Source organism: Erpetoichthys calabaricus, chromosome 2 (assembly GCF_900747795.2).
Source record: "Erpetoichthys calabaricus chromosome 2, fErpCal1.3, whole genome shotgun sequence".
NCBI lineage: Eukaryota > Metazoa > Chordata > Cladistia > Polypteriformes > Polypteridae > Erpetoichthys > Erpetoichthys calabaricus.
Window position 1 is genome coordinate 182,424,105 of NC_041395.2, and position 27,884 is coordinate 182,451,988.

Consider the following 27,884-nt stretch of genomic DNA (forward strand, 5'->3'; position numbering starts at 1 on the left):
CCCAGTTGGGAAGTTATTATAAGGGAAGAACAAACAGAGACTGTCTTCCAGGGTCATGTATTCCTTCAGTATACTAAGCAGCAGTATCCCTCTGGTCTGGCTCCCGTTTGAACTCCCACAGGGCTGCATGGAAATTGTAGTTGTAGTTTTTGGTGGGCAGCCCTGTTGGGGTCTTTGGATGCCACTAGGGGGAGCTGCTGGAGGCAGCACAAATACACTTTTATTTACAGAGAGAAGATGCTTTTCTCGCTCCCCAGAGCAAAGCACAATACAACACACCACAGTACAAGTCTCAATCCTTATCTTCTCCTTCTCTTTGTCTCTCTTTCAGCCCTTCTGCCTCCACTCCCTCTCTGGCAAGCTTCGTCCTTCTTCTTCCCGACTCTGGCTCCCTGAATGGAGTGAGGTGACTCCTTTTTATTCATCTCCTGGGAGTGCTCCAGGTGGCTCATCAGCGTTACTTGGAATCACTCCCAGGTGTGGTGGAAGTCCACTGTAGGGCTCTGCAGCTCCCCACACAGAACCCAACAGGGCTGTAGCAAACTCCAACTCCCAGCATGCCCTGTAAGAATCTGATGAGCCACAGCCACCCAGGAGGGCTGCCTCGCAGATGCTCTCTCCCCGGTGCTTCCATGCAGGTGGTGTCCTGTTCGGGTAATGGCCATGGCCGCCTGTCACACTATATATATATATATAGTACCTTGGAACTGGGGTACCCTGGAAAATGTCTTGGCACTTATGAAGAAATGCTGAAGAGCAGGAATGATTTCAGAAATAACAATGTGAGTAGGGCGGCACAGTAGCAGAGCGGTAGTGCTGCTGCCTTGCAGTAAGGAGACCTAGATTCATTTCCCGGGTCCTCCCTGTATAAAGTTTGCATGTTCTCCCTGTGGGTTTCCTCCGGGTGCTCCGGTTTCCTCCCACAGTCCAAACACATGCAGGTTAAGTGCATTGGAGATCCTAAATTGTCCCTAGTGTGTACTGTGTGTGTGTGTGTTTGTCCTGCAGTGGGCTGGTATCCTGCCTCAGATTTGTTCCTGCCTTGCGCCCTGTGCTGGCTAGGATTGGCTCCAGCAGACCCCTGTGACCATGTGTTAGCATATAGCAGGTTGGACAATGACTGACTGACAACGTGAGTAATTTTTAATATTTTGTTCATTGATGTTGAGAGCAGAGCAACCCAGCCACAGGTGATGCACAAACCAGTGTGTTTCTTCTTGCCGGTCCCAAGCCCGGATAAGTGGGGAGGGTTACGTCAGGAAGGGCATCCAGTGTAAAATTTTTGCCAAATCAATATGCAGACAACAATACAAATTTCCATACCAGATCAGTCGAGCCCCGGGTTAACAATGACCGCCACCAGTACTGTTAGCCAACAGAATGTTGGCAGAAATTGGGCTACTGTTGGCCAAAGAAGAAGAAAGAAAAGAAGAGGGGGGAGATGTGTCCGGAAACAGGAGGAGAGGAGGAAAGTAAAGAGAGTGGAACTGAGGGTAGGAACTTTGAATGTTGGCAGTATGACTGGTAAGGAGAGACAGCAGATATGATGGAAAGAAGGAAGGTTGATATATTGTGCATGCAAGAGACTAAATGGAAGGGGAGTAAGGCCAGGTGGATTGGAGGTGGATTCAAATTGTTCTATCACGGTGTGGATGGGAAGAGAAATGGGGTAGGAGTTATTCTGAAGGAACAGTATGTCAAGAGTGTTTTGGAGATAAAAAGAGTGTCAGGCAGAGTAATGATTATGAAGCTGGAAACTGGAGGTGTGATGATGAATGTTGTTAGTGCATATGCGCCGCAAGTTGGGTGTGTAATGGGTGAGAAAGAAGAGTTTTGGAGTGAGTTGGATGAAGTGATGAACAGTGTACCCAACGGACAGAAAGTGGTGATTGGAGCGGATTTCAATGGGCATGTTGGTGAAAGTAACAGTGGAGACGAAGAAGTGATGGGTAGGTATGGTGTCAAGGAGAGGAATGAAGAAGGTCAGAGGATAGTGGATTTTGCCAAAAGGATGGACATGGCTGTGGTGAGTCCGTATTTTAAGAAGAGGGAGTAACATAGGGTGACGTACAAGAGTGGAGGAAGATGCACACAGGTAGATTACACCCTATGCAGAAGAGTTGATCTGAAGGAGATTGAAGACTGCAAAGTGGTGGCAGGGGAAAGTGTAGTTAAGCAGCATAGGATGGTGGTCTGTAGGATGACGTTGGAGATCAAGAAGAGGAAGAGAGTGAGGGCAGAGCCAAGGATAAAATGGTGGAAGTTGAAAAAGGAAGACTGCAAGGTTGAGTTTAGGGAGGAGGTGAGACAGGCACTGGGTGGCAGTGAAGAGTTACCAGACAGCTGGGAAACTACAGCAGATGTAGTAAGGGTGACAGCAAGAAGGGTGCTTGGAGTGACATCTGGAAAGAGGAAGGAGGAAAAGGAAACCTGGTGGTGGAATGAGGAAATACAGGAGAGTATACAGAGGAAGAGGATGGCAAAGAAGTGGGATAGTCAGAGACATGCAGAAAGTAGACAAGAGTACAAGGAGATAAGGCGCAAGGTGAAGAGAGAGGTGGCGAAGACTAAAGAAAAGGTGTATGATGGGTTGTATGAGAGGTTGGACACTAAGGAGGGAGAAAAGGACCTGTAACGATTGGCTAGACAGAGGGACTGAGCTGGGAAAGATGTGCAGCAGGTCAGGGTGATAAAGGATAAAGATGGAAAAGTACTCACAAACGAGGAGAGTGTGTTGAGCAAATGGAAAGAGTACTTTGAGAGGCTTTCGAATGAAGAGAATGAGAGAGAGAAGAGGTTGGATGATGTGGAGATAGTGAATCAGGAAGTTCAACGGATTAGCAAGGAGGAAGTAAGGACAGCTATGAAGAGGATGAAAAATGGAAAATCCGCTGGTCCAGATGACATACCTATGGATTAGTGAGCAGCAGTATGGTTTCATGCCAAGAAAGAGCACCACAGATGCAATGTTTGCTCTGAGGATGTTGATGGAGAAGTTTAGAGAAGGCCAGAAGGAGTTGCATTGAGTCTTTGTGGACCTGGAGAAAGCATATGACAGGTTGCCTTGAGAGGAGCTGTGGTATTGTATGAGGAAGTTGGGAGTGGCAGAGAAGTACGTAAGAGTTGTACAGGATATGTACGAGGGAAGTGTGACAGTGGTGAGGTCTGCGGTAGGAGTGACGGATGCATTCAAGTTGGAAGTGGGATTACATCACGGATCAGCTCTGAGCCCTTTCTTATTTGCAATGGTGATGGGCAGGTTGACAGACAAGATTAGACAGGAGTCCCCGTGGACTATGATGTTTGCTGATGACATTGTGATCTGTAACAATAGTAGGGAGCAGGTTGAGGAGACCCTAGAGAGGTGGAGATATGCTCTAGAGAGGAGAGGAATGAAGGTCAGTAGGAACAAGACAGAATACATGTGTGAAAATGAGAGGGAGGTCAGTGGAATGGTGAGGATGCAGGGAGTAGAGTTGGTGAAAGTGGATGAGTTTAAATACTTGGGATCAACAGTGCAGAGTAATGGGGATTGTGGAAGAGAGGTGAAAAAGAGAGTGCTGGTAGAGTGGAATGGGTGGAGAACAGTGTCAGGAGTAATTTGTGACAGACAAGAGTGAAAGGGAAGGTCTACAGGATGGTAGTGAGACCAGCTATGTTATATGGATTGAAGACGGTGGCACTGACCAGAAAGCAGGAGACAGAGCTGGAGGTAGCAGAGTTAAAGATGCTAAGATTTGCACTGGGTGTGACGAGGATGGATACGATTAGAAATGAGTACATTATAGGGTCAGCTCAAGTTGGACCATTGGATGACAACTTTGAAGAAAGCCTCTTGGTTTCATTCCCCACAAGATGATTATTTCCTGACTATAGATGTGTGGACTAGAGTGCCAGTGATTTCTGCCAGTTTTGATTTGACAGACTTGCTGAACATCTTTTGATTTCAAAGAGTAAACTTCATGTATTTGTCATTTCCTTCACTCACTGAGTTTCTGGTTCTCTGCTTTGGCCATTTATTTGTGTTTTTGTACAAGAGCTTGCATAGCACATCTGGAAATGTTTGTCTGCTGTGAAATTTCTGCTTGGGAGAAACCTTGATGATACAAGTTGACCATCTTCTTTCTTGTCACTATGCTCACTTTTGCCATGGTGTAAGATCTGCAGATAAAATTACCACATCTACCACAACCTCATCTTTTTAGTGTGATTGTTCCTTGCTTCTTCCCCTCTGCACAGCTGTTTCTGTTTCAGTTAATAATTTGATTCAATTTACACATTATGTCATTGGTCATGAGCAGCTGTTTGTTCTATTTGCTTAGTCAAGCACTGGGAATTATAAACTGTTTGTTTCTTTATGGACATTCAAATATCCTATTATTATATTAATTACATTTTTGTAAAAGAAATGTTTGGAACACTAAAACGCACTCTTTTTTTTTGACACACCAATCCAGAAGACATAACATATCCATCTAAGACAAGTATTGTTATGAACTATTTAAAATGGCATTTATATGCATGTGTGTATACACACACACACACACACACACACACATATATATATAGTACTGTACAAAAATACAGGGCATATATACTGTACATATACAGTGCTCTCCACAACGTATCCTTGTCCCAGACACATACATATAATCAAACAGTTCAGATGTGATTTAAGCACACATTGCTGACTTTAATTTAAGGCTATTTGCATACCTGGCGGTGACAACTTGTAGAAATGCCAATGCTTTTTTGTACATGGCCCCCCATTTCAGGGCACCATAATGTTTAGGACAATTGGCGTCACAGCTGTTTGTGATTACTCAGGTTTGTTTCATTTTTCCATTAATGCAGGCATAAGATACCTCAGCTTGCATCTTCTCTTTAGAGCTTGTAGTTGCCATTGTTTAACATGAGGACAAGAGCTGTGCTAGTGAAAGTCAAAAAAGCCATTGTGAGGCTAAAAACAAGAAAAAAATCATTAGAGACATTGTTAAAACCTTAGCATTACTTAGAGGAACTGTCTGGAATATCATGAAGAAGCAAGAGTGCACCAGTGATCAGTAATCACACGGTGACTGGTAGGCCAAGGAATATGTCCATTGCTGAGGACAGAAGAATCTTCACTATGGTAAAGAAAAAGACCCAAACGCATGTCCAACAGATCTTCAGGAGACAGATGTGTATGTGTTAGAGACTACTATTTCTGGAAGATGTCATGAAAACAAATACAGAGCCCACACTGTAAGATGGAAACCACCAGTTACCCACAAAAACAGGACTGGCAGATTACAGTTTATGAAAAAGTACTTAAAAGAGCCTGGACAATAATGGCAAAAAGTCTTTTTGACAGAAGAAACAAAGTTGTACCTGTGTCAGAGTGATGGCAAGAGCAAAGTGTGGAGACAAAAAGGAACGTCCCAACATCCAAAGCATACCACCTCATCTGTTAAACATGGTGGTGTGGGTGTTATGGCTTGGGCATGTATGGCTGCCACAGGTATGGGCACACTTATCTTCATTGATGATGGAACTGCTATTGGCAGTTACACAATGAATTCTGAGGTGTATAGAAACATTGTATCTGCTCAAGTTCCAGTAAATGCCTCCAAAATCATTGGAAAGTGCATCATCCTACATCAAGATCATGATGCCAAACATACCACTAAGCAACACAGAAGTTTTTTTTTTTCAAAGCTAAAAAATGGAAAATTCTTGAATGACCAAGCCAGGCACCCAATTTAAATCCAACTGAACATGACTTCCATATGCCGAAGAGAAAACTTAAGGGAACAAGCTCCCAAAACAAGCAGGAGCTGAAGATGGCTACATTAAAGGCTTGGCAGATTATCACCAGGGAAAATACTCAGCACCTGTTTGTGTCTATGAATCACAAACTTCAAGCAGTCATTGTATGTTAGGGCTATGCAACAGTCAGAAAGTCATCTTTTAACCCACTTATTATCCCTTATTGCAGGGGGTGCTGGAACATATCCCAGCTAGCATAGGGAACAAAGCAGGAACAATTCCCTGAACAGGGCACCAGTCCATCACAGGGTGAACACACATACACAAACCACACACAAGGGCCAATTTAGAATTGCCAATGTACCTAATCTGCATGTCATTAGACACTGGGAGGAGCAAAGATATGGGGAGAACAGGCAAACTTGGAACGCGATCCATAGTCTACTTTATGCAAGGCAGCAGTGCTATCACTATGCCACAATGCTGCCTGGATATGCAACAAAGTGTTAAATATGACTACTTTAATATATTGTATCTGCCACTGTTACATCCCAGACATTGCTTAGAAATGGGGGCACCATGTAGAAAAAGTGTCTTCATTTCTGCATGGTGTGAGTAAATTGTATGCAAATCCCCTTAAATTAAAGTCTGCAAGGTGCACTTTATTCACATCTTTATTGTTTTATTTGTAATTTTAAACTGTGGAGCAGAAGAGAAATCAATAGAAAATGTGTCTTTATTATAAATATTATGGGATTAACTAACTAATCAACTATATAAATAAATAAATACAGAGAAAAGCCAAGCAAAATGACACCTTTTATTGGCTAACTAAAAAGATTACAATATGCAAGCTTTCGAGGCAACTCGGGACCCTTCTTCAGGCGAAAGCTTGCATATTGTAATCTTTTTAGTTAGGCAATAATAGGTGTCATTTTGCTTGGCTTTTCTCTATATTCATAATGGCTAACACGGTACATATATACAGTATATCATGTACAAATATATATAAATATAAGCAGTTCTTTGTGGTGGTGGATTGCTGTTCCATCTGGATTATCTGTCAACTCAAAATACAGATCTGTAAGATGTGGGAGGAAATTTGGAGTAAAAGAAGAACAACTCACTGAAACACCAGAACGTACAAACGAGACAAACACCAAGCAACATCCACTTTACAGGATTTAAAAGAAGTCAGCGTAGTTCATGGTCGTGGACAAGCATTCTGGTACACCTACACCAAGGAATCTCACACAAATCCAGTTCTATTCACACTTGCACTCTTTTGCTGACACGGCCACCCTCCCCCCATTTGTAAGCGCACGCGCAATCGCATACATCACACCCGGCCTATCGATTGACATGTCAAGAAATGTTGACATTTACGCCGTGTATTTACCTATTGGAGAATTATTATAAATTCCATATAAACTGGAATTCGTTGTAGTTACTAGTTTAAATTTACACCGCGGCGCCTTTACATATGGACTGATGTGGATTGTTTCCGAACACTGAAACTTTACAATTTCCGCATAATTTTCACGTTCCAAACCATGAGCGCTGTGACGTTCTTCCTGTCGGCAGGTGATATTGCAGCAGGGGCGTTGATTGATTGTGGCTATTGCTTGTTTTCCTGAAGTAGATTCCGCTACGCATTACGATGCCATTTTCTTTAGAAGAAAAGGAATGAGGCTTCTGTATTTCCAGTTAGTCTAGACGTGCGTGCATAAAGTGTTACTTCCTCCCATTTTATTCCTGGATGTTTAGTCCCTAGTGAGCGTTGTCATTTAAGTTCCAGCACCCCGGACAGCTCCTGTTTCCGATGACTAAACTGACACTATGGTGCGGACTGGTACACAACTTGCAGATGTTTGTTTGTTGCAACAAAAAAGAAGTAAAAACTCGAAGCGCCGTTTTATGATAAACCGAGTTAATGCTGGTGACACCCACACGCACGCACACACACAAACAGAGTGAGAGAGTGAGCGGGAGAGAGAGAGGGGGGATAGAATGCAGTGCGCGGAGCGTCAGACAATGTGGATATTCACCAGCAAACCCAACCCAGCATCTTCACTTTCAGGGGAACACTGTACGGCATCCGAGGTGTGCAGTTCCACTACAAGCTGTAGAAGACGCTCTGCATAATCCGAATAGTAAGACAGCCTTTCTCGAGCTTTCTAACTGGCATCATTGACCCTCCCTGGGATCGTGGCCATTTACCTGTGCTCGTCTGCAGAAGCTGCTTTCAGAGTATCCACATCGATTCCTCGATGCCATCGTTGCTTTCCCTGTCTACATGAACTGGAACAGATTGCTTCCACCGTGTGCTGCGGACATGACCCTGTGGAGCTGGCTGTGCCTGTTAAGCATCCTAAAAAGTAAGTAAATGCCAAGGTATTTGTAACGTAGAGCCTTACCTGTTGTTGTGGAAAGAAACGACCCCGGCTTGAAAGTGCAGTGTCTTCGACCAGGACTGACATAAACTGAGACACTCGACTGATAGTGCTGCCGATTAATTGGACGGCTTTAAGATTATGATATAAATAAAATGTCCCATCTATCTATCTATCTATCTATCTATCTATCTATCTATCTATCTATCTATCTATCTATCTATCTATCTATCTATCTATCTATCTATCTATGATTGTCAAGGTCGCAGTGTCTATACAAACATGTATAGTTGATGTTGTTTATGATAATGTTACGTTTAAGATGCAAATCTTCAGATGAGCACGACAGTTTCATTTTGGCGGAGCACACTGAATTAAAATGACTGCTGCAAAACATGTATTTTTAGCCTTGATGACTTCTGTATGAGAAATTGTGAGAAGTGTGTTTTTATGACCTCCTAGATTGTGTGGTTTATCAGACACAAAATAAGACGCCTTTTCTTGGTTTCTGACAGGTGATTTAAGGTGTTCTCTGGAGTAGGTCATGCTTCTTTTGGCTCAGATGACGGGCAACCTTATCTTTGAAAACATGGAAACTCGTTCGTGTTTTTTTCCATGCCTATTTCCTGTTTGTAAAGAGTTTACACTTTGTAATTGAAGTCCAGGCAGACTTGCACAAGACGCCATTTGTACTGACTGGACTTTTTTTTTCAAATTTTAAGCTCCTGGCCCATGAGCACAACACTATGGAGTCGGCATAAAACACGAAACAGTCAACGAGATATTTCCTGTGACAACGACATTTTTAGGGCCCTCCTTAAGTCTTTTGCACATTGACTAACGCGTTTTACATAAAAATGCAAAAGATGCCCGATACTAGGAAATGAATCCGCAACGTGTCGAATATGTGATGACAACCTTCTAAAAATAAACCGTCACAACTGTCTGGCGTTGTCCTGCCCCCCGGCGCCGGGTTCTGTGAAACTTTGAACAAGGCGCTCAAGTCGTTTCAACACAAGGACAGAATGGGAGTCAATAAAATGATCGGAATCCCAGATTGGGTAGCTGTGGAAGACGCTGTATACAACACTGAGTAACTGCATGGCTTTAACTGAGCACATTTTCAAGTGTACATTTATGAAAATGTTTATGCTTGATGATCACTGGAACAAATAAAAGAAGGAAGTAGTTTATTCTTGCCTTTAAACTTTATTGTAAACATTTTCTTCTTTTCAGATTCTGCTTGCATTCTGCCCTTTATTCTGTTATTATACTGTAATTTCAGTGCCGAGGTAAATCTTTAATTTCTTCTTTTAGAAAAGACCTTTTTTAAAAAAAGTCATCCTGCTGCTACCCTGTGTGTTTGCTGAATTGAGTTTTTACAAATGCATGGAGCTGCTACTTGGAGTCTTAATGTCAGGGGATTGAAGATTACCCCCGTCCCCCCCACCCCCATACCTGCATTTCATTGCACTTAAAAGCCTGTAGAGACGTACACATTAAGTGAGATTTATAATTTGATAAGACTAAAATTAGTAGGAAATATCTTTTCAATACCCACACTGTTTGAACCCAGTTGTATTGCAATAGAACACATTAGCCAGACAATTTTTTTTGTGCAGATAGAAAAGCTTGAACATTTTCATTTGCTTCAATGTTATCATAGTAAAAAATAAAAACTGCTATAAGGCTGAGGACTATAATTAATTAATTCATTCATTCATTCATTTATTCATTCATTCATAATTAAATCTATTTAATCTGGGGTTGGCCTGCAGCATTTGACACATAACAGGAATCACTCTTGCATAGGACACCAGTCCATCAACTGGCCCATTTACTGAACATACATAGTGCAGTTGTAAGGGCCAGGATGTACCATGGTCACCTCAGGTGCCAGCCAGGAGCCTAAAAGGGAAATAGTGCCAGTCTCAGGGTACCATTCTGAGACACATACTCTCACCCACATAGGGTTAATTCAGAGTTCAGTGAGGGTAGGGTATTATGGTGGGACTAACATGCCAAGTCTACACGGACAGTGGGCAGCCACAATTCAAACCTTGTCTCCTAGAGGTGTGGTGCCGCAGCACTGCTCACCTGTCATTCTCCTGCTGAGGCTGTCATGAAATCTTCAAAACTGATGATTAACTCTGTAGATCTGATTTTCTTGGATTATCAAGTTTTTGTTTAAATTGACATAGTTGTTTTACATGTAATTTTTTGAACAAGTCTTAAACAAAATGCCACATCCCTTTTTATATAATCACTGTCCAATTAATGTACTAATTTGAATAATTTCATTTTACTAGTAATGGATATGAAAATGCTGTCACATAGATTATAATAATTTGATCTAGATTACATTTGGTTTCATGTGCATGGTGACAAGTGGCATAGTCTTTCACTGACACGTGCTGCTGCCTAACAACTCCAAAGACTGAACTGAATTCTTGGCATAATCAGCATGTTTGATACATTTTCAGAGTTTCTCCTAATCATAAAGATGAGCATATTTGGGTATGTCTGGGAGTAAGTCTGTCAAGTATTGGACTGATGGCCATCCAGATGATGGATCCTGTGGACGGCAGCACCAGGTGACCATATAATGGTATAAACAGGTTTATAAAACAGTTTGTCACTACCTGGAACGAGGACTATATCAGGCATTGCTTCTGTCACATATTGGGATGTATTGTCTGAACATGACATGGAAGGCGTCATATCTATCTATCTATCTATCTATCTATCTATCTATCTATCTATCTATCTATCTATCTATCTATCTATCTATCTATCTATCTATCTATCTATCTATCTATCTATCTATCTATCTATGTATTAATAAGGAGTCTGAAAAATATTGCATTATGTCATTTGGCTGTCTACTGTTTTTCAGTTTTTTTATTTTTATAAACTCAAAGTAATAAAACAAACCCTCCAGTAATAATAACAATAATGTTAAAAATGACAAATTCACAAATAATATCGCTATAGATCATGCAGTCTTGATGCTCTGCCCAAGTATGTGGAATGACACGTTTATAGATAAAATATATCTATCTATCTATGTTTTTATTATTATTATTATTATTATTATTATTATTATTACTAGGGGGACAAGCCCCCCTAGTGCCTTTGGCACCCAGCCCCCGGTTGTGGCCAGAATATTAGTAAAATCTGTAAATGTACAAAAAAATATATTATTTATTGGAGTCAAAATCACAACATTCTATAAATATGTAAAAGAAAAATGAATTATTATTTAACGGAGTAAAAATCATGAAATGAGAATAAAATATTTACTCTCTTACCGATTGGAGTATTCCCGTTAAACTGAGGTCCACTATGCTCGATGCACGGCTTTCTTGATATTTTAGTTTATAATTTAAAAATGGAATAACAATCTGAAAATCTAACAACATCACATTAAAGTTCGATAAATTCTGAAAAGAATGATACCAAACATATATATGTAGGTTTTAAAAAAAGCCCAATTTAAAGCGTGACAAAAAACGTGACATAAAAAGTCACATAAAATTGTTGCACAAAATTGTTGCAATTTTAGGCTTAGGATTTTATATACAGAATAGATTATTATTATTATTATTATTATAGCTTTTTACAGTCATTATTGCCACATGTACAGAGCACAGTGAAATTCTTTCTTGTAAATGCTAATCAACCTGCAACACATCATTACTCCATTGCCATGATTAGCGATATGTATGTCTTTCTTACATATTGGTGTAATCTTTGACAGTAACCTCTCTTTTGAGAAACAAGTAAATTCTGTAGTCAAGAGTTTCTTTTTCCAGCTTCGTCTATTAGGTAAGATCAAGCCTTTTTATCTTCTAGGGATCTTGAGAAAGCTACTCATGCTTTTATTTTTTCTCGCCTTGATTACTGCAACTCGCTGTATTCTGGGATTAGCAATACACAGGTTACAGTTGGTCCAGAATGCTGCCGCTCGCTTTCTGGTTCGGGCAAGAAATTATGATTCTGTTTCTCCTATTTTAGCTTCTTTACACTGGCTGCCTGTCAGTTTTCGAATTGATTTTAAAATCTTGTTGCTAGTTTTTAAATCTTTACATGGGCTTGCTTCTGCCTATTTATCCGAATTGTGTGTTTTACACCAGCGATCTAGAGTGCTTAGATCTTCTGGTCAGTTATCTCTTGTTGTCCCTCGTACCAAGTGTAAAACTAAGGGGGACAGGGATTTTGCAGCTGCTGCTCCTCGCCTGTGGAACTCTTTACCTCATCATATAAAGGAGTCGTCTACAATTGAACTGTTCAAAACAAGATTAAAGACTCATTTCTATTCACTTGCATTCCGTGACCTTCAGTAATACTGATGGTTTCCTCATTGTGATTATATAACATCACTTCTATTTATTATTTATTTTATTTTTATTTATGTTCATATATTTTTATTTCTATTTATGTTATTTATGTTATTTGTTTGTTTTTTCTTTTATTCTATTATTGTAAAGCACTTTGGCCACAGCATTCCTATGTTGTTAAAAATGTGCTATATAAATAAATTGACTTTGACATTTCTTATGTGAAAAATCTCAAAATATATTTGTGAAAACACAATAAATAAAATGATATTATGTATAACAGGGTTTCCTTCTCCTGAGACAGCAGCGTGTTTTGGTATTATTGTTAGTAACAGTTTAATTAATTTAATTATTTATTTATTTATCAGATGCCTTCATCAAAGGCAATTTATAGAAACCCAACATACATTCATTCTGAGTGAGTACAGACTGCACAGGCAATAAGCCATTAACAACAAAAAGAGAACTCAAGAACAATCGCAGTCAATGCCTAGGCTCAGTTAAGACAGGCGCTCAATTTAAAATAAAAGTGTTTGACAGTTGATTTGGTCAGTGCAGCTCCAAATATTCAGGTAGAGAGCAGAAGCTTTGTAAAGAGCTGTGTCTTCAGGAGGTCCACATCAATGACAGCCTGGACTGGTCTTGTAAATACAAAGGATTATATAAGAAAGGATAGTGCAGGCTGTGTTCCTTTAATACATCCTCCACATCTTCTGTAACTCTGTGATGGCCAGTGTGATGTTCTATTTTGTGATGTGCTGGGCTTGTAACATCACTTCACGGGAGGCCCACGTAATCAATAAGGTAATTAAAAGGTCAAGCTCAGTTTTAGGACACACTCTGGACCCCCTGGAGGTAGTAGCAAAGAACAGAATTAAAGCAAAACTGAGTTCTATTCTGAACAGTGCTGCACATCTTCTCTCTAGCACACTAACACTGAGTACTTTCAGCCAACAAATTATTCAGCAGAAGTGTGTCAAGAAATGCTAGTGGGGCTCCTTAATACCTACAGTAATACTCCTGCATAACACCTCACTGTGACGGCTCTTTTTATCTTCAGCCAAGTTAGAAGTTTTTTCTTTTATATTTACCTTTAACCAAGGCAATTTACATCTGAGATACAATTGATCACATTTCTTTGTTTTTATATTTTGACCACAGAACCATGAAGTGACATTATTATTACTCTGAAAGCCTTAGCCACTACCTCACATTGCCTGCCATAAGTAAACTTCTTATTTGGCTAATGCCTTTATCCAAGGCGACTTGCAACATTTGCAAGATGCAATTTACTAGATTTCTTTTGTGCGCACAGTTGGAGTGCCAGCAAGCAAAGTTAGTTGCTCCTGTTCACACAGTGTCAGAAGCAGGATTCATATTCTACTTTTCCGTAATTATTGTGTGTGTTTAAGGGTGGTTGGTGTTGCTTCTATCTATCTATCTATCTATCTATCTATCTATCTATCTATCTATCTATCTATCTATCTATCTATCTATCTATCTATCTATCTATCTATCTATCTATCTATCTATCTATCTATCTATCTATCTATCTATCTATCTATCTATCTATCTATCTATCTATCTATCTATTGACTAGTAGCATTATGGATGCTTTTTGGGAGGTCATTCCACAACTTGGGAGTGAGAGCTGACTTGGCAAGAGAACAGCAGACAACAGATACAGTAGGCTGGAATAGAACAGATATTTTGTAAGGATGCATGGAGAGACCAAAGAGTGTAGGTTTTGAGGAACAGAGCCACTCTGAGACCTTTATGTGAAGGTAAGAGTGTTGAGTTGGATTCTTGCAGCAACTGGACACGAGTGGGGAGAGCACTGCAGATTGGATGTGTCGGTGAGATGAGGAACAGAATGCACAAGACAGAACACTTCATTCTGATAGAGCTGGAGAGAACTGATAGTGTGTAATGCCTGGGACAGCACTTTGATACAGTGGTTAGGGCCAGTCTCTCACAGCTAGCTCCAAGGACCTTGGTTCATTACCTTACCATTCATTTGGAAGTTTATTTGGTCTACTTTGCAGTAATGGGGTCCTCAGACAGCAGTGTATTAAGTGTACACCGGTGCTGCATTTAGCCAGTTGCATGCAACTCTATAGCACCCAGTTTAGCACACATTTATGATTCCTAAAACAGCATCTCTTGAGTTTATTTGGAAGTCTGTCTATAGCCATCTTTCAGTCCATCCTTGACTTTTAATGAGTGATCATTTTGAGTAAGCGGAGTCCAACGAATATAAAGTAAGGAAAAAAGATGACAGCATATACTGTATGCTGGGTTAAGAGGCTAGATGGAAAATTTATTACATTTGTGGCCTTTGATGCACTCTTATACTCAAACTCAAAAGGACACCAAGGAAACCGAATTGGGAACATAAAAGACACAATACAGAAATAAAGAAAAATAAGGGAACAAGTCAAAGTAAAAACTCTTTTTCATTTTTGCTCCACTGTTCCTTTTCCTACTTGCAGATGAACTCTTGTTCACTATTGACTGAAGTTCAAGTGGCATGTGGTCAGGAGGGTCTTTTAAGTCCCCGCTTTAAACTATTTCTGGGTCAAGCCAACTACTCCTTGTGAAGTAAGAAAATAGCAAGGGAGATCCTGGGGTCATTCTGGGAGAATTTGTCCTAGTGGTCACTCTATCCCTGGATTCCAGCCTTCCAGTATAAGGCCAGGCTACCACCCACCACTCTTGACCTTTGTCAATTATACTGAAGACCAGAGAGCTAAATATTAGATGACAAGTCTGCCTGTTATCACCTAATGATGTGGTGGACTTCAAGCACACCACCCACTGTTCCCCTGTGCCCTGAACTTACATCAGACCCTAAGGAGTCACTCCATATACAATATTTGGGTGTCCTGCCCCCTATAAACAGCAGACTGCTTTTGCTGGCACTGAAAACACTGCCATTGTACTGTATGTGCCACCTAGGCATCCTTCACTTTCATCCTTCATCCTGTTCTGTGCAGTGTTGCAGTTGCAGTCCCCACTTTTAGTAAATATTTAAGTATAAGATTGGAAAACCAGTGATGGACTGACATCCTGTCCAGGGCTTTCTCCTGCCTTGTGTCTAGTGCTGTTGAGATAGGCTTTAGCCCCCATGACCCTGAACTGGATTAAGCTGGTTTGTAATGTTACATAAAAATTGGCAGAAGTTTTTTTGTCAGATGAGCACAGCGATGATAAGTGAAGCAGAACTGCAATACATTTTTTCACCCTTTGAAAAGCTTATTGATTTTATTTGGATTGCCCGGGGAAAGATGTGTGAGAGATGTAATCATTTTATGTATAATATCAGCAATGGCCAGCAGTTTCTTCATGCACTGAATGAGCTCTTTCCTATTTGCAAACTCATCCAAAATAATGAGGAAAGACCAAGGAGAGTATTCTGGGGAGGTTTGAAATCGTTTTATTTCCTGCTGTGACGGCCATTCTGCTAGCCTACATCTTTAAAAATTAATTAGCACAGTGAGATGAAATATGCAAGATCCTCTATACTGCTAATCTCTACTCCTGCACACATTTATGTGGAGGGAGATGTTTAGAGCAGAAGCCAGCAGAGTTTGCTTTTTAGTCTTTTCTGTGTGAGCAGCAGGAAGCTGGATAAAGTCATATGATGGACAAAACTGTACTTAATTTGATGATTTTTCCTTTGTTTAAAAAAGGACATCTTTTCTGTTCATTTAAGGGTCATCTTGGTCTATCCCAAACATTCTGTTGCTTTAGTAGCTGATATTGCTTGTTGTTCCGACCGTTTGTGCTCTTTCTAAGACCTGCTCTCCAGACAGGCACTCAGCAGAAGCACAACTATTTGACTTCTCAATCAATTATTCAGTCTTTATTCTTTATAGTGCCTTGACCAGAGCACAACATGACCATGTGCTTAACAAAGCAAAGAAAAGGAAGCACTTCAAAGTCTCAAGATTGCTCATTTATTTTTTAATGCTGCATCACTTAAGCTAGTAGAGTCCAACCTTGGATGAGGTGCCAGTCAATTACTGGGTACACACACTCGCCCATAATAGGCCAGTTTAGTAATTTCAAGTTAGCATAACCTGCACATCATTGGGATGTGGAAGAAAAACTGAAGTACCTTTTAGAAAAGTTCACAAAGATACAGGGAGAATAAAAAACTCTAGAAGAAGTAACTGAGTACAAGAGTTGTAAGTCTGCAGTGCTAACTAATGTGCCACCCTACTGCCCTCAAGATCCTTAAAATACATAATAAAATCCTACTTAAATAGTGATGTCAGGAAATACTTTGGGAGTAGAGGCACTGTTTGGGTGGACAATGTAGAAAGTCTGAGTTCATTCTGGGAAGTCAAGACAACATTTTTGGGATTCCTTTGGTTTTGTTACCCCCTACATAACATAACATCACATCAAGGAGCACTGAAGGCAAGGCAGGAAGCAACTCTGGACAGGTTGCATGGTGTCGCTGCTTCATAAGCTTTTATATCTTAAAGTGTGTCTGGATTTTTTTTTTAATTTCATTGTCAATACCCTAGTCAATCCGGGGGTTAGCAGTTGGTTTGAACTCTGGCCTGCACTTTCTTTGTGAAGTCTGCACATTCACCTTACAATACAATACAATTTATTTTTGTATAGCCCAAAATCACACAAGAAGTGCCGTAATGGGCTTGAACAGGCCCTGCCTCTTGACAGCCCCCCAGCCTTGACTGTCTAAGAAGACAAGGAAAAACTCCCAAAAAAACCTTGTAGGGAAAAAAATGGAAGAAACCTTGGGAAAGGCAGTTCAAAGAGAGACCCCTTTCCAGGTAGGTTGGGCGTGCAGTGGGTGTCAGAAAGAAGAGGTCAATACAATACAATACAATACAATACAATACACAGAACAGAACAAATCGTCATTATATAAAAGTATAAATATAAAAATTTTAGAAGTACGGAGCAGAATTTAACAGTAGATGATATCACATAATATGATTTGGATTTGTTTAAAGTCCTGGAGACCTCATCCATCAAGGTGCCTCCCCCATTTGGCCATTCCACGGGTGAAACAGTGCTGGGCCAGCCAATCCGATGAAAGGACCCCTCTTTCCCACGATTCCTGCGATCCTCCATCAGGGATGACTTTACCTTAGGCAGGCAAAACAACTTGGCAGGTGGGCCGTGGCACCAAGTGCCACATTTGAGTACCGAGAAGAGAAAGAGAATAGGTGAGGGTTAATATACAATTATAACTGTCATGTTACTTATGTTTAAGTGCTAATGACTAACAACAGAGATACAGTCTGTACAGTTAATCAGCAGCTCTAGTCAGGATATGCTAAACTGAAGTAGTGAGTCTTCAGCTGGGATTTAAAAGCTGAGACCGAAGGGGCATCTCTTATAGTAGCAGGCAGACCATTCCACAGTTTAGGGGCCCTGTAACTAAAAGCTCGACCTCCCACTGTTATTTTATTAATCCTTGGAATCATAAGCAGACCGGCATCTTGAGATCTTAATGTGTGCTGTGGTTTGTAAGTCATGATAAGTTCAGACATGTAAGCCGGACCTTGGCCATTTAATGCTTTATATGTTAAAAGGAGGATTTTGAAATCTACCCTAAACTTAACTGGGAGCCAGTGTAAGGATTTGAGAACTGGACTTATATGTTCGTATTTTCTTGTTCTTGTAATAATTCTTGCAGCCGCATTTTGGATTGACTGGAGGCTGTATAAAGAAGAGTTTGAACATCCAGTGAACACTGCATTGCATTAGTCAATCCTACTAGAAATAAATGCATGAATTAATTTCTCAGAATCCTGTTTATTTAGAAAGCGCCTCAATTTCCTAACATTTTTAAGATGGAATAAACATCCATCCATCCATCCATTATCCAACCCGCTATATCCTCACTACAGGGTCACGGGGGTCTGCTGGATCCAATCCCAGCCAACACAGAGCGCAAGGCAGGAAACAAACCCTGGGCAGGGCGCCAGCCCACTGAAGGGAATAAACATGATTTGGACAACTTTGTAATATGCGCTTTAAATGACATGCTAGAGTCAAAGATAACTCCTAGATTGCGGGCTTGTGTATGGACGGTATTCTGGAAACGTGTGTTAAGTGTCAATTGGTATTTTGTGGGTGTGGGAGGGAGTATGGGCTGGCAGGCTCCAGCCCCTGACATCCGGAAATGCTTGTGCAGGTTTGAGAGTGGCTAGATTTCCTGGACACTTAAATCAGGTGCCCCCATTACTCCTATGTACCATTAATGTGATTTCCAGTTCAGTTTTTTCAAAGCACAAATCAAAGCCTCACTTCCATCCTGCTTGTATTCCAAAGAATTCATTAATGCTGTTCTCTTAATCCTTACTGAAATGCCTCAATGTTTCCCAGGATTTTTCAGCTTGGTGGCTCTTTTTTTCAGCTTATTCAGGGCACAGAAGTCAGTAAAGCGGGAATAAAGAGAAACACCAAGGGCATTTCCTAAAAATAGTAGCAGCAGTGTGAATTTATCACTCAGCAGTCGCAGCAGCACTGCAGTTAAGGTGAGGCCAGCTTCGTGTTTAAAGGGACACCAGGAGATTTATGTTTATTTTGCAGATTTTTTTTTCTGTTTTTTCCCCACTGGTGCCACATGCTATTTTACAGCTGACCCAGAATATTGTGGGCTAAGTGATGACAGATGAACAAGCTTCCTAAATTAGCCCAAGCCATTTTCTCTTGTCTTCAGTGACCTTGTAATTACCGAAGGTCTCTTTGATTGTCTCCATTGCTCCTCCCTTTTCAGACCTATTGCTGTATATCACAGTATTTGGGGGCAGCTGACAGCCATTCTCATGTACTCCTTTGTGTAAGCTGTACATCACATAATGTATGACCACTAGCTTAATGTGTGTGTCTGGTGTATTCATTCAAAGAGCCATAAGCAGTCATTGACAACTCTTTAGTTAATTTCTTAGGTTCTAGGTATTTTATATAATTCTTTTTTTGACATTTGATTTTTTTTAACCCACATCCAGACCAGGATTTGGGTTGTGGGGGTCTACAGGTTTGGGGGGTGTTTTGTTGCGATTTGGCTTGCTGTGGCCTATCTCAGCAAGAATAAGGCACAAGGCAGGAGCAAACCCTGGACAGGACACCAGTCCATCGCAGGGCAAACACACCAAACACACATTAGGGCCAATTTAGTGTCGCCAGTTCACCTTATGTGTATGTCTTTAGACAGTGGGAGGAAATCCATGCAAACATGGTAAAAACATGTAAGCTGCACACAGGGAGGACCTGGGATGTGAACCTTGGTCTCCTTACTGTGAGGCGGCAGCACTACCCCTGTGCTACTGTGGCCATCCAGGTGCTTTGGTGGTCTTAACTAAATTAAACATGACTGCACAATAATGAGCAGCTTCTATGTGAGAAGTTTTTGTGTAAATTTAATGAATCACTTCACTCCTTATTTGCAAAGATTAACATAAGTGATACACAAGATCAGAGAAGATATCACAGACACAGTTCCATTGAGTTTATTTTTGTGTTGTGGTGTTCACTAATGGTACCCCACTTGTCTCTCAAAATATGCAGTAAGGTTTTCTTATTAAAAAGTACAGGATTTTTTTTATTTTTTAGCCATACATGTTAAACTCAACTTCAAGGAGACTATCCCATTATTATCAAGTCACCAGGTCATTGAAGAAAACACAAAACCATTAGGTGTTCAGAGAATATTGCACCTGTGATCAAGATAAACCCACATAGTCATGGGAAGAACATACAGACTCCACACAGGCAGTTCAGAGGTCCTGCATTCAAGCCCAGATCCTTGGAGCTGTGTGGCAGCAGTCCTAACCAATGTGCCACTCCTTTATTTTTTTATTGCTACTATAAAGAAAAACAAAATGGAGTAAAGCTAAATTGTTTCTGCTCCTCTTGACCCTGCATGCATTTATCACCTTGTTTCATTTTCCTCCAGTTTTTCTTTTCAGATATATTAAAGCCCACTTTGTTGATACAACTAGGATTTGACATGCACAACGATTGATTTTGCAATATTTCTTTCGGGAAGTTTTCTGGAAGGCTTCATCCCTGAGTTCCCAAGAGAAGCTAAAAGGCCGTAACCATCACTCAGCAGCAAATTTCATGCACTTCATTAGGTTTCTACTGATCTACAGAGAATAGCTGTCATTGCCCTCAATAGACAAGCTTCGAAACCAGCAGCACTGAGCTCTTTCAATATCATCTGTGCTAAAAAGTTGTTCTGCAGGACAACAACATTTGATTACTTAAAAAAAAAAATTCACTGATCAGATGGTCTGCTTTGAACCGGCCAGACATGATTTCCTATTCACAGTTTCTCCCTAGAGATCATCCTCCAGATAATTGCTACAACTATCTAAAAGCCGACTTTCAATAGACATTCAAAGTATAAGTGAAAGCATTTGTGAAGGTACACTGATGATAACGGTTTAATAAATAATGTGTCTGCCAAACAGAGCACTTGTTGGGTAACTCGCTTAGCTAAGGATCCTCAACTGCATTGTAAGTGTGCTAAAAAGTACTGCAAACATGACTGCTATGGCTTCAACAAAGAGCAATGGTCAGCACTGCTGCCTCTCATCTACAAAGTCCTTGATTTGAATCCTTGTGTGGGATTATTGTGTTCTCCCAATATGTGTGTAGGCCCAGGAGTTTTCCTCCTACATTCTAAAGACCTGTGCATTGGATTTCCTGTAGAGTCTAAAATGGCCTAAGTCATATTTTATCACCAGCCTCAAAACTGTATTTCAATAATGTGGAAGAGGTGCTCAGACCTTAGCCATGCTGTCCCCATGACACATGCTGCTTCCCCCAGTGTCCACCTAGGAGATTACACTCAAGCATTGTTTTTCAACGGAACAGTAGTGCGCCGATATGCCATGGAAATAATAGTGTAGTGCACTTGGGTGTGAACCTGACAGGGACAACCTCCTTGGGTGGTCGAGACCTGCCTGAGGATGACAGGATTACCTGGAGAAACTGGCGTAAAAACAGCTCTGTGATCGCTATGTAGCAAAAACAGCACTTGGAGCATTTAAGACACATTTCCAGGCTTCTAGAGTCCATCTGCCCTGGATGTCACCTCCAAGCGCTGGTGGATAGTGGGTATACGAGTTGCCTATGAGGAAGAGGGGGACGGGCAAAAGGGCAAAGCAGCTTGAAGATGCCACCAAAGTGCCCACTAAGTGCTGTGTCTGTGAACACTGATCTCAGAGCTGCTTTTTTCCGGCCTTCTCCGGTAGTCCTGCCCCTTTTGAGTACATGTTTAAGCAGGGCCGTCTTAACGCATGGGCACACTGTGCAGTTGTCTGGGGGCCCCACGAGCATAGGGGCCCCATGCTAATCTATTTGCGTTGTGACTTGCTGAGTGGTTGTGTAGGTAGGAATTCTATGAGGAGGCAACAAAAGGATACGATCAAAGTGGAGCATATGTTATTATTTATCTTGACTTTCAGAAAGCATTTGATAAGGTGCCACATGAGAGCCTGGGCATCAAATTAAAAGAAATGGGAGTTCAGGGTGACGTTTTTAGATGGGTGCAGAATTGGCTCAGATACAGAGGGTGATGGTGCGAGGAACCTCTTCAGAATTGGCCGCTGTTAAGAGTGGTGTTCCACAGGGGTCAGTGCTAGGGCCGCTGCTATTTTTAATATATATAAATGATTTAGATAGGAATATAAATAACAAGCTGGTTAAGTTTGCAGATGATACCAAGATAGGTGGATTAGCAGATAATTTGGAATCTATTATATCATTACAGAAGGACTTGGATAGCATACAGGCTTGGACAGACTTGTGGCAGATGAAATTTAATGTCAGTAAATGTAAAGTATTACACATAGGAAGTAAAAATGTTAGGTTTGAATACACAGTGGGCGGTCAGAAAATCGAGAGTACACCTTATGAGAAGGATTTAGGAGTCATAGTGGTCTCTAAGCTATCAACTTCCCAACAGTGTTAAGAAGCCATTAAGAAGGCTAACAGAATATTAGGTTATATATCACAATGTGTGGAGTACAAGTCCAAGGAAGTTATGCTCAACCTTTATAATGCAGTGGTGAGGCCTCAACTTGATTATAGTGTGCAGTTTTGGTCTCCAGGCTACAAAAAGGACATAGCAGCACTAGAAAAGGTCCAGAGAAGAGCGACTAGGCTGATTCCAGGGCTACAGGGGTTGAATTATGAGGAAAGATTAAAAGAGCTGAGCCTATAGAGTTTAAGCAAAAGAAGATTAAGAGGTGATATGATTGAAGTGTTTAAAATTATGAAGGGAATCAGTACAGTGGATCGAGACTGTTATTTTAAAATGAGTTCCTCAAGAACACGGGGACACAGTTGGAAACTTGTTAAGGGTAAATTTTGCACAAACATTAGGAAGTTTTTCTTTACACAAAGAACGATAGACACTTGGAATAAGCTACCAAGTAGTGTGATAGACAGTAAGACTTTAGGGACTTTCAAATCTCGACTTGATGATTTTTTGGAAGAAATAAGTGGATAGGACTGGCTAGCTTTGTTGGGCTGAATGGCCTGTTCTCATCTAGAGTGCTCTAATGTTCTAGGTCCCCGAGTGCACTGTTTGCCCAGGGGCCTATAATGCTGTTAAGATGGCTCTGCTTATAAGATATAATGTGTTTGTGGTTAGTAAGATAGTGGTGTGCCTTGGGATGATTTTGATTACAAAAAGTTTGCCACTACAGAAAAAAAGGCTTAGAAACACTGCACTATAGGATATAAGTAGGGAGGTCTTTACTGAGAATGACAGGCACTTCCAGTTTCAGCAGTCCAGGCAAGCAACTTGACAGTTCTGCTATGGTGGCTGTCAAAGTTGTCTCTTGTGCTGATTTAGGCCCAGGGACATTGTGGTAAAGCATACCAGGGGTCGGTGGTGGTGTGTAATTTTCTTCTAAACACAGTGTGGCTCAATCGTGTGACTATAGATACGGTCCGGTGAAAAGCCATGCAGCTACAGGGTATGCAATAAGGAAATTGTCTGATTGCTTGTTAACGTTCAGGCGTGATCAGCTTAGCCATGCCTCATTGATAATCCACAGGTCAACAAGCAAAGCACCTACACCCATAAAGTGAAAAAAAAAACAGCTGAGTAGAGAGACTGAGAGGACAGAGAACAAGAAAGAGAAAGCGAGAAGAAAGAAATACGGTTGTGAGAGAATCAAGAGAAACAGTTGTAAAAGAACTAAGAGGAGGATCAGGAATGTGAGCTGGTGCAGTCGACAGGAGTCAAGGTGGTCAGAATTGTGCTCCAGGAGTGGGTTGCTCATGTTGAGCTGTGAAGAAGTACGAATGGCTGATGTCTCCCAGGATCATCTCATTGGCACTAAAAATGGTGTGGAACGATGGTGCCTGGCTTTGGGTATACTGACCAAGGTAGCTGGGATGAAAAATGATTAATGACTGGGCAGCGTCTCAGCCTTGCTGAGAAGACCCAATAGGTGACAAGTATAAGAAAAACACTAAAGCTCACAGGAGAATATAGAAGGAAGGAACCTATATTTAACTCTGTGGTTTTATTCTTGATTTCATGACTTTATAAATTATTTATTTATTGGTTGGTTTTAATTTCCACATGAGCACTTGTTTTTATGGAATTTTTATTGATGAATTGATCACTGTACTTTTGATTGGATATTACCTTTTTAAATAAACAGCACTATGCAGTTTTTGTGCCAACTTGTTGTTTGTTTCCTCATTGCACTAGTCCATCTTGGTACATGACTATCCATGTCCCAGGAAACATAAAATGCCAAGGCCACGGGCATCACACTGTTGGAGTGCATGTAATGAGCTTTACATTACTAAGCATCCCTTAACCTACAATGTAGACTCCAGCAATCATATTCCATACATGTTGCTTACTTCACTTTGATTGGCGGATAAATTTCAAGCTTAAATTTATATAGTATAATCAAACTCTTACTTGTACATTGTTTTGTTACTAACTGACTATTACGTGCCTATCTGTACTAACTTTGGATGCTGTAGCTGGCTTCTTAGCAACGCTTTGCAAATTTGCACAGTTTAATATCCGCCAAATATGGTTGTGCAAGGTATGACACTGGATCCCGATAAATGTTAGGGCATCAACCAGGTCACATAGTTTAATTAACAAAAAAGGTTTAAACAGAAACAGTGCACGATGGCGCATATAAGGCAAAATAAAAAACTGGTTGTATTCTATAGCTTTTCAAGTCTGGTTCAGAACTCCATCTCTGTCAAGCATTGGTCCAGAAGGAGACTCCACCTTCTGTGAGTGCCTCAAATATATTGTTCTCCGACAGGAAAGGTCAGAGTCAGTTGCCCTCATTGGGAGTCTTCACTGTTCTGTGGGAACATTAGGAGACAATACTGTTAGTGACAGCAACCATCTTGGCCTAGGGTGAGATTGCTTACCAAGGATGAGCCAGGAAGATGATCTTCGGACACGCATATGTGACACAAATAGTTCAATGCCAGTCAGCAGAGTACAGCACACATCTAAAGTGTCCAGTGAGGGCATCATGATGCAGATCACTCATTGAGTGCTATAGATGGACAAGGTTTTCTCTGTGGCAGTAAAATGAGGGTAAATGGCTGGAAACACAGAAAAATGGTTCCAATTAAATTTATATACCTTTTATTTTAATACAATATTTACCTGAAATGCTTTTCAGAATGAGAACTTTTTTGACCACTTACATCATTAAAAAGAAATCACATTTAGTAAACTGTAGTTGAACTTGAATCAATATTTTTCAAAATCATTAGGATTTTAGCATTTTGAGTTTGCTAAACTTGATTGTGTTTGGTTAGTTAATTCGTGGACTTTGCATACCAGAAGGTTATCATCACTCAGCAGCTGGTCAGAATGAGTTCTGAGACTGGCAAGTGCGTATTTTATTCAGGTTTAATATTTTCTGATCTTGCCAAGCACATGAAAACAACACACAAAATAATATTACGTTTACATTTTACAAATATTATGTTTATGCTGCAAATACTTTTAACATATTTTAAAATGAACTGTTTACAAACTGGAGGTCTGGTGCTGTGTTCATTTACCTGTGTTCAGTATACCTCCTCTCTCATCAAACTCATCTTTCTTCTGAAGATAATTTATTAAAGGTTCACCATTTTGGGGTTTTACTCCACATCATTTGATGACAGACAGTGGTCAAAGGCAGCTCTAAGGTGACACTCTGGTAGAGTAATTTAAGAAGTTCACTCACTCACTCACTCACTCACTCACTCACTCACTCACTCACTCACTCACTCACTCACTCACTCACTCACTCACTCACTCACTCACTCACTCACTCACTCACTCACTCACTCCAGATCTAATGCAGATGGATGACTGACAATTCAGCAGAATAGTTCACTGGACAAATATTGCATGCTGGATGATAAATGACCAGTTGGGCAGTATGGTGATGTTTTGCTTATTGGTGTGGCCTCACAGCTTCATAGAAAACAAATTACTGTCCATGTGGAGTTTGCTATGTGTTAAAGATGAACATTTTAGTTTAACTGGCAGCGTAAAATTTCCCAGTATTGGTGTGAGTATCTTCTGGAGCAGATTTCTGTCTAAATATATTTTTTTTTTCATATACTTTATTAATCCCAGAGGGGAAATTGTCTTTTCAAATGATCTTTGGGAGGGGGTCAGAGTGCAGGGTCATCCATTGTACAGTGCCCTGGAACAATGTTCAGGTTACAGGCCTCGCTCAAGGATCCGTTCTGGCAGCAATGGGATTTAAATAGGGAACTTTCCAGATACCAGGGCATCTCCTTAGCCACAGAGCTACCACTCCGCCTTATATACTCAAATGGCACTATTCTATTGCAAGTGGGTGCAGTTAAAAATGTGAAGTGCTTGTTGGTTAATTGATGAGATAATCGTAGCGGTGAATGACACCACATTTGTCTGATTGCTTGTTAATATCCAGCCACGATCAGCTTATCCATTCCTCAGTGACACACCACGGGTCATTAAGCAAAGTACCTACGTCCATAAAGTTAAAATAAACCATGTGAGTAAAGAGACTGTGGGGACAGAGAACAAGAAAGAGAAAGTGAGAAGAAAGAAATATGGTTGGGAGAGAATCAAGAAAGACTGTTGTGAAAGAAATATGAGGAGGATCAGGAGTGTGAGCTGGTGCAGTGGACAGGAGTCAAGATGGTTGGAAGTCGCTGTGGTGATCAGAAGAAATGGTGCTCCAGGACTGGGTTGATCATGTTGAGCATTGAAGGAGCAGGTTGATGGCTCTCAGGATCATATCATTGACATCAAGGGTGGTGTGGGGCAATGCAGAGATTTTGTACACTTAACTTTCAGGCACATGTCATTGCTAAGCATGCATTTATCAGCACTTAATTTTAAGTTCACTGATCATTTTGTGGCTAAAAGCAATTTCATTAACAATAGATATACCTACAGATTAATTCTACTCTAACATCTAAAGCATATCTTCCTTAACCTCAAATCCTAGCTTCTCATGAACCAAAATTTTACTTATTTATTTTTTACTAAAAGGTTCTAGTAGTTTCTTTTCTGTTTTTTGATCTTTTTATTTCCCTACCACTTTATGTTCATACAGGAGCAGCAGTCTTTGTATTTTGTCCATTAGCAGTAACCCAATACTAGGTGAAAATAATTCTGCAAGATAATCTCAGCCTGTGAGTTCAACTTTAAAGCATTGGGCATCTGGTTGTGTTTGGATCAAAAGGCATTTATCAGTGTGCTGTGAGGACATAATTTCCTAATAAGAGGTTGTATTGATCTTACTCACAGATGAACAGGCATGTGTCAAAGTTTTTCCATTTGACTAAACTATTGAGTGTAATGACATTATCATTAACTTCTAGTGAAAAAATCACATTTCTTCCAGATAGATAACTGTCTCTATTGCATGAGTTTTCCTCACTTAGCCAAGAAAAGGCAAGTTTTTTTATGGTTAACAACTAACTTTACTCTTTATCAGTTTTTTTTTATACCATCTCTAGTCTTTTTTCATTGACCCTTTCCTATTTTAAGGGAATGACTATGTTCTCCTTGTACACCAACTATCTATTAATTTCCTGTGCCTGATTATTTTTTTACTGGGTCTTAGGTAGCCAGCATCTATCCCAACTGCAAAGGGCACAAGGCTGAAACTAACTGAAATGGTCCTCAGTGTATTGAATGACACATATCCATACTGGGGTAATTTATAGAGTGCATCTGGAAAGTATTCACAGTGCATCACTTTTTCCACATTTTGTTATGTTACAGCCTTATTCCATAATGGATTAAATTCAATTTTTTCCTCAGAATTCTACACACAACACCTCATAATGACAACATGAAAAAAGTTTACTTGAGGTTTTTGCAAATTTATTACAAATAAAAAAACTGAGA

The 27,884-nt window shown here is 40.4% G+C and overlaps 1 protein-coding gene across 1 annotated transcript in view; it reads left to right on the plus strand.

Annotated features, from left to right (window-relative positions):
• Positions 1–7,274: 7,274 nt before the first annotated feature.
• chrnb2 (cholinergic receptor, nicotinic, beta 2) overlaps positions 7,275–27,884 on the plus strand; it is a 76,347-nt gene continuing 55,737 nt past the window's right edge. The window contains exon 1 of the mRNA XM_028794867.2: positions 7,275–8,126. Coding sequence (XP_028650700.1) covers positions 8,045–8,126 — 82 coding nt within the window. The 5' untranslated portion in view covers positions 7,275–8,044. The remainder of the gene's footprint in view (positions 8,127–27,884) is intronic.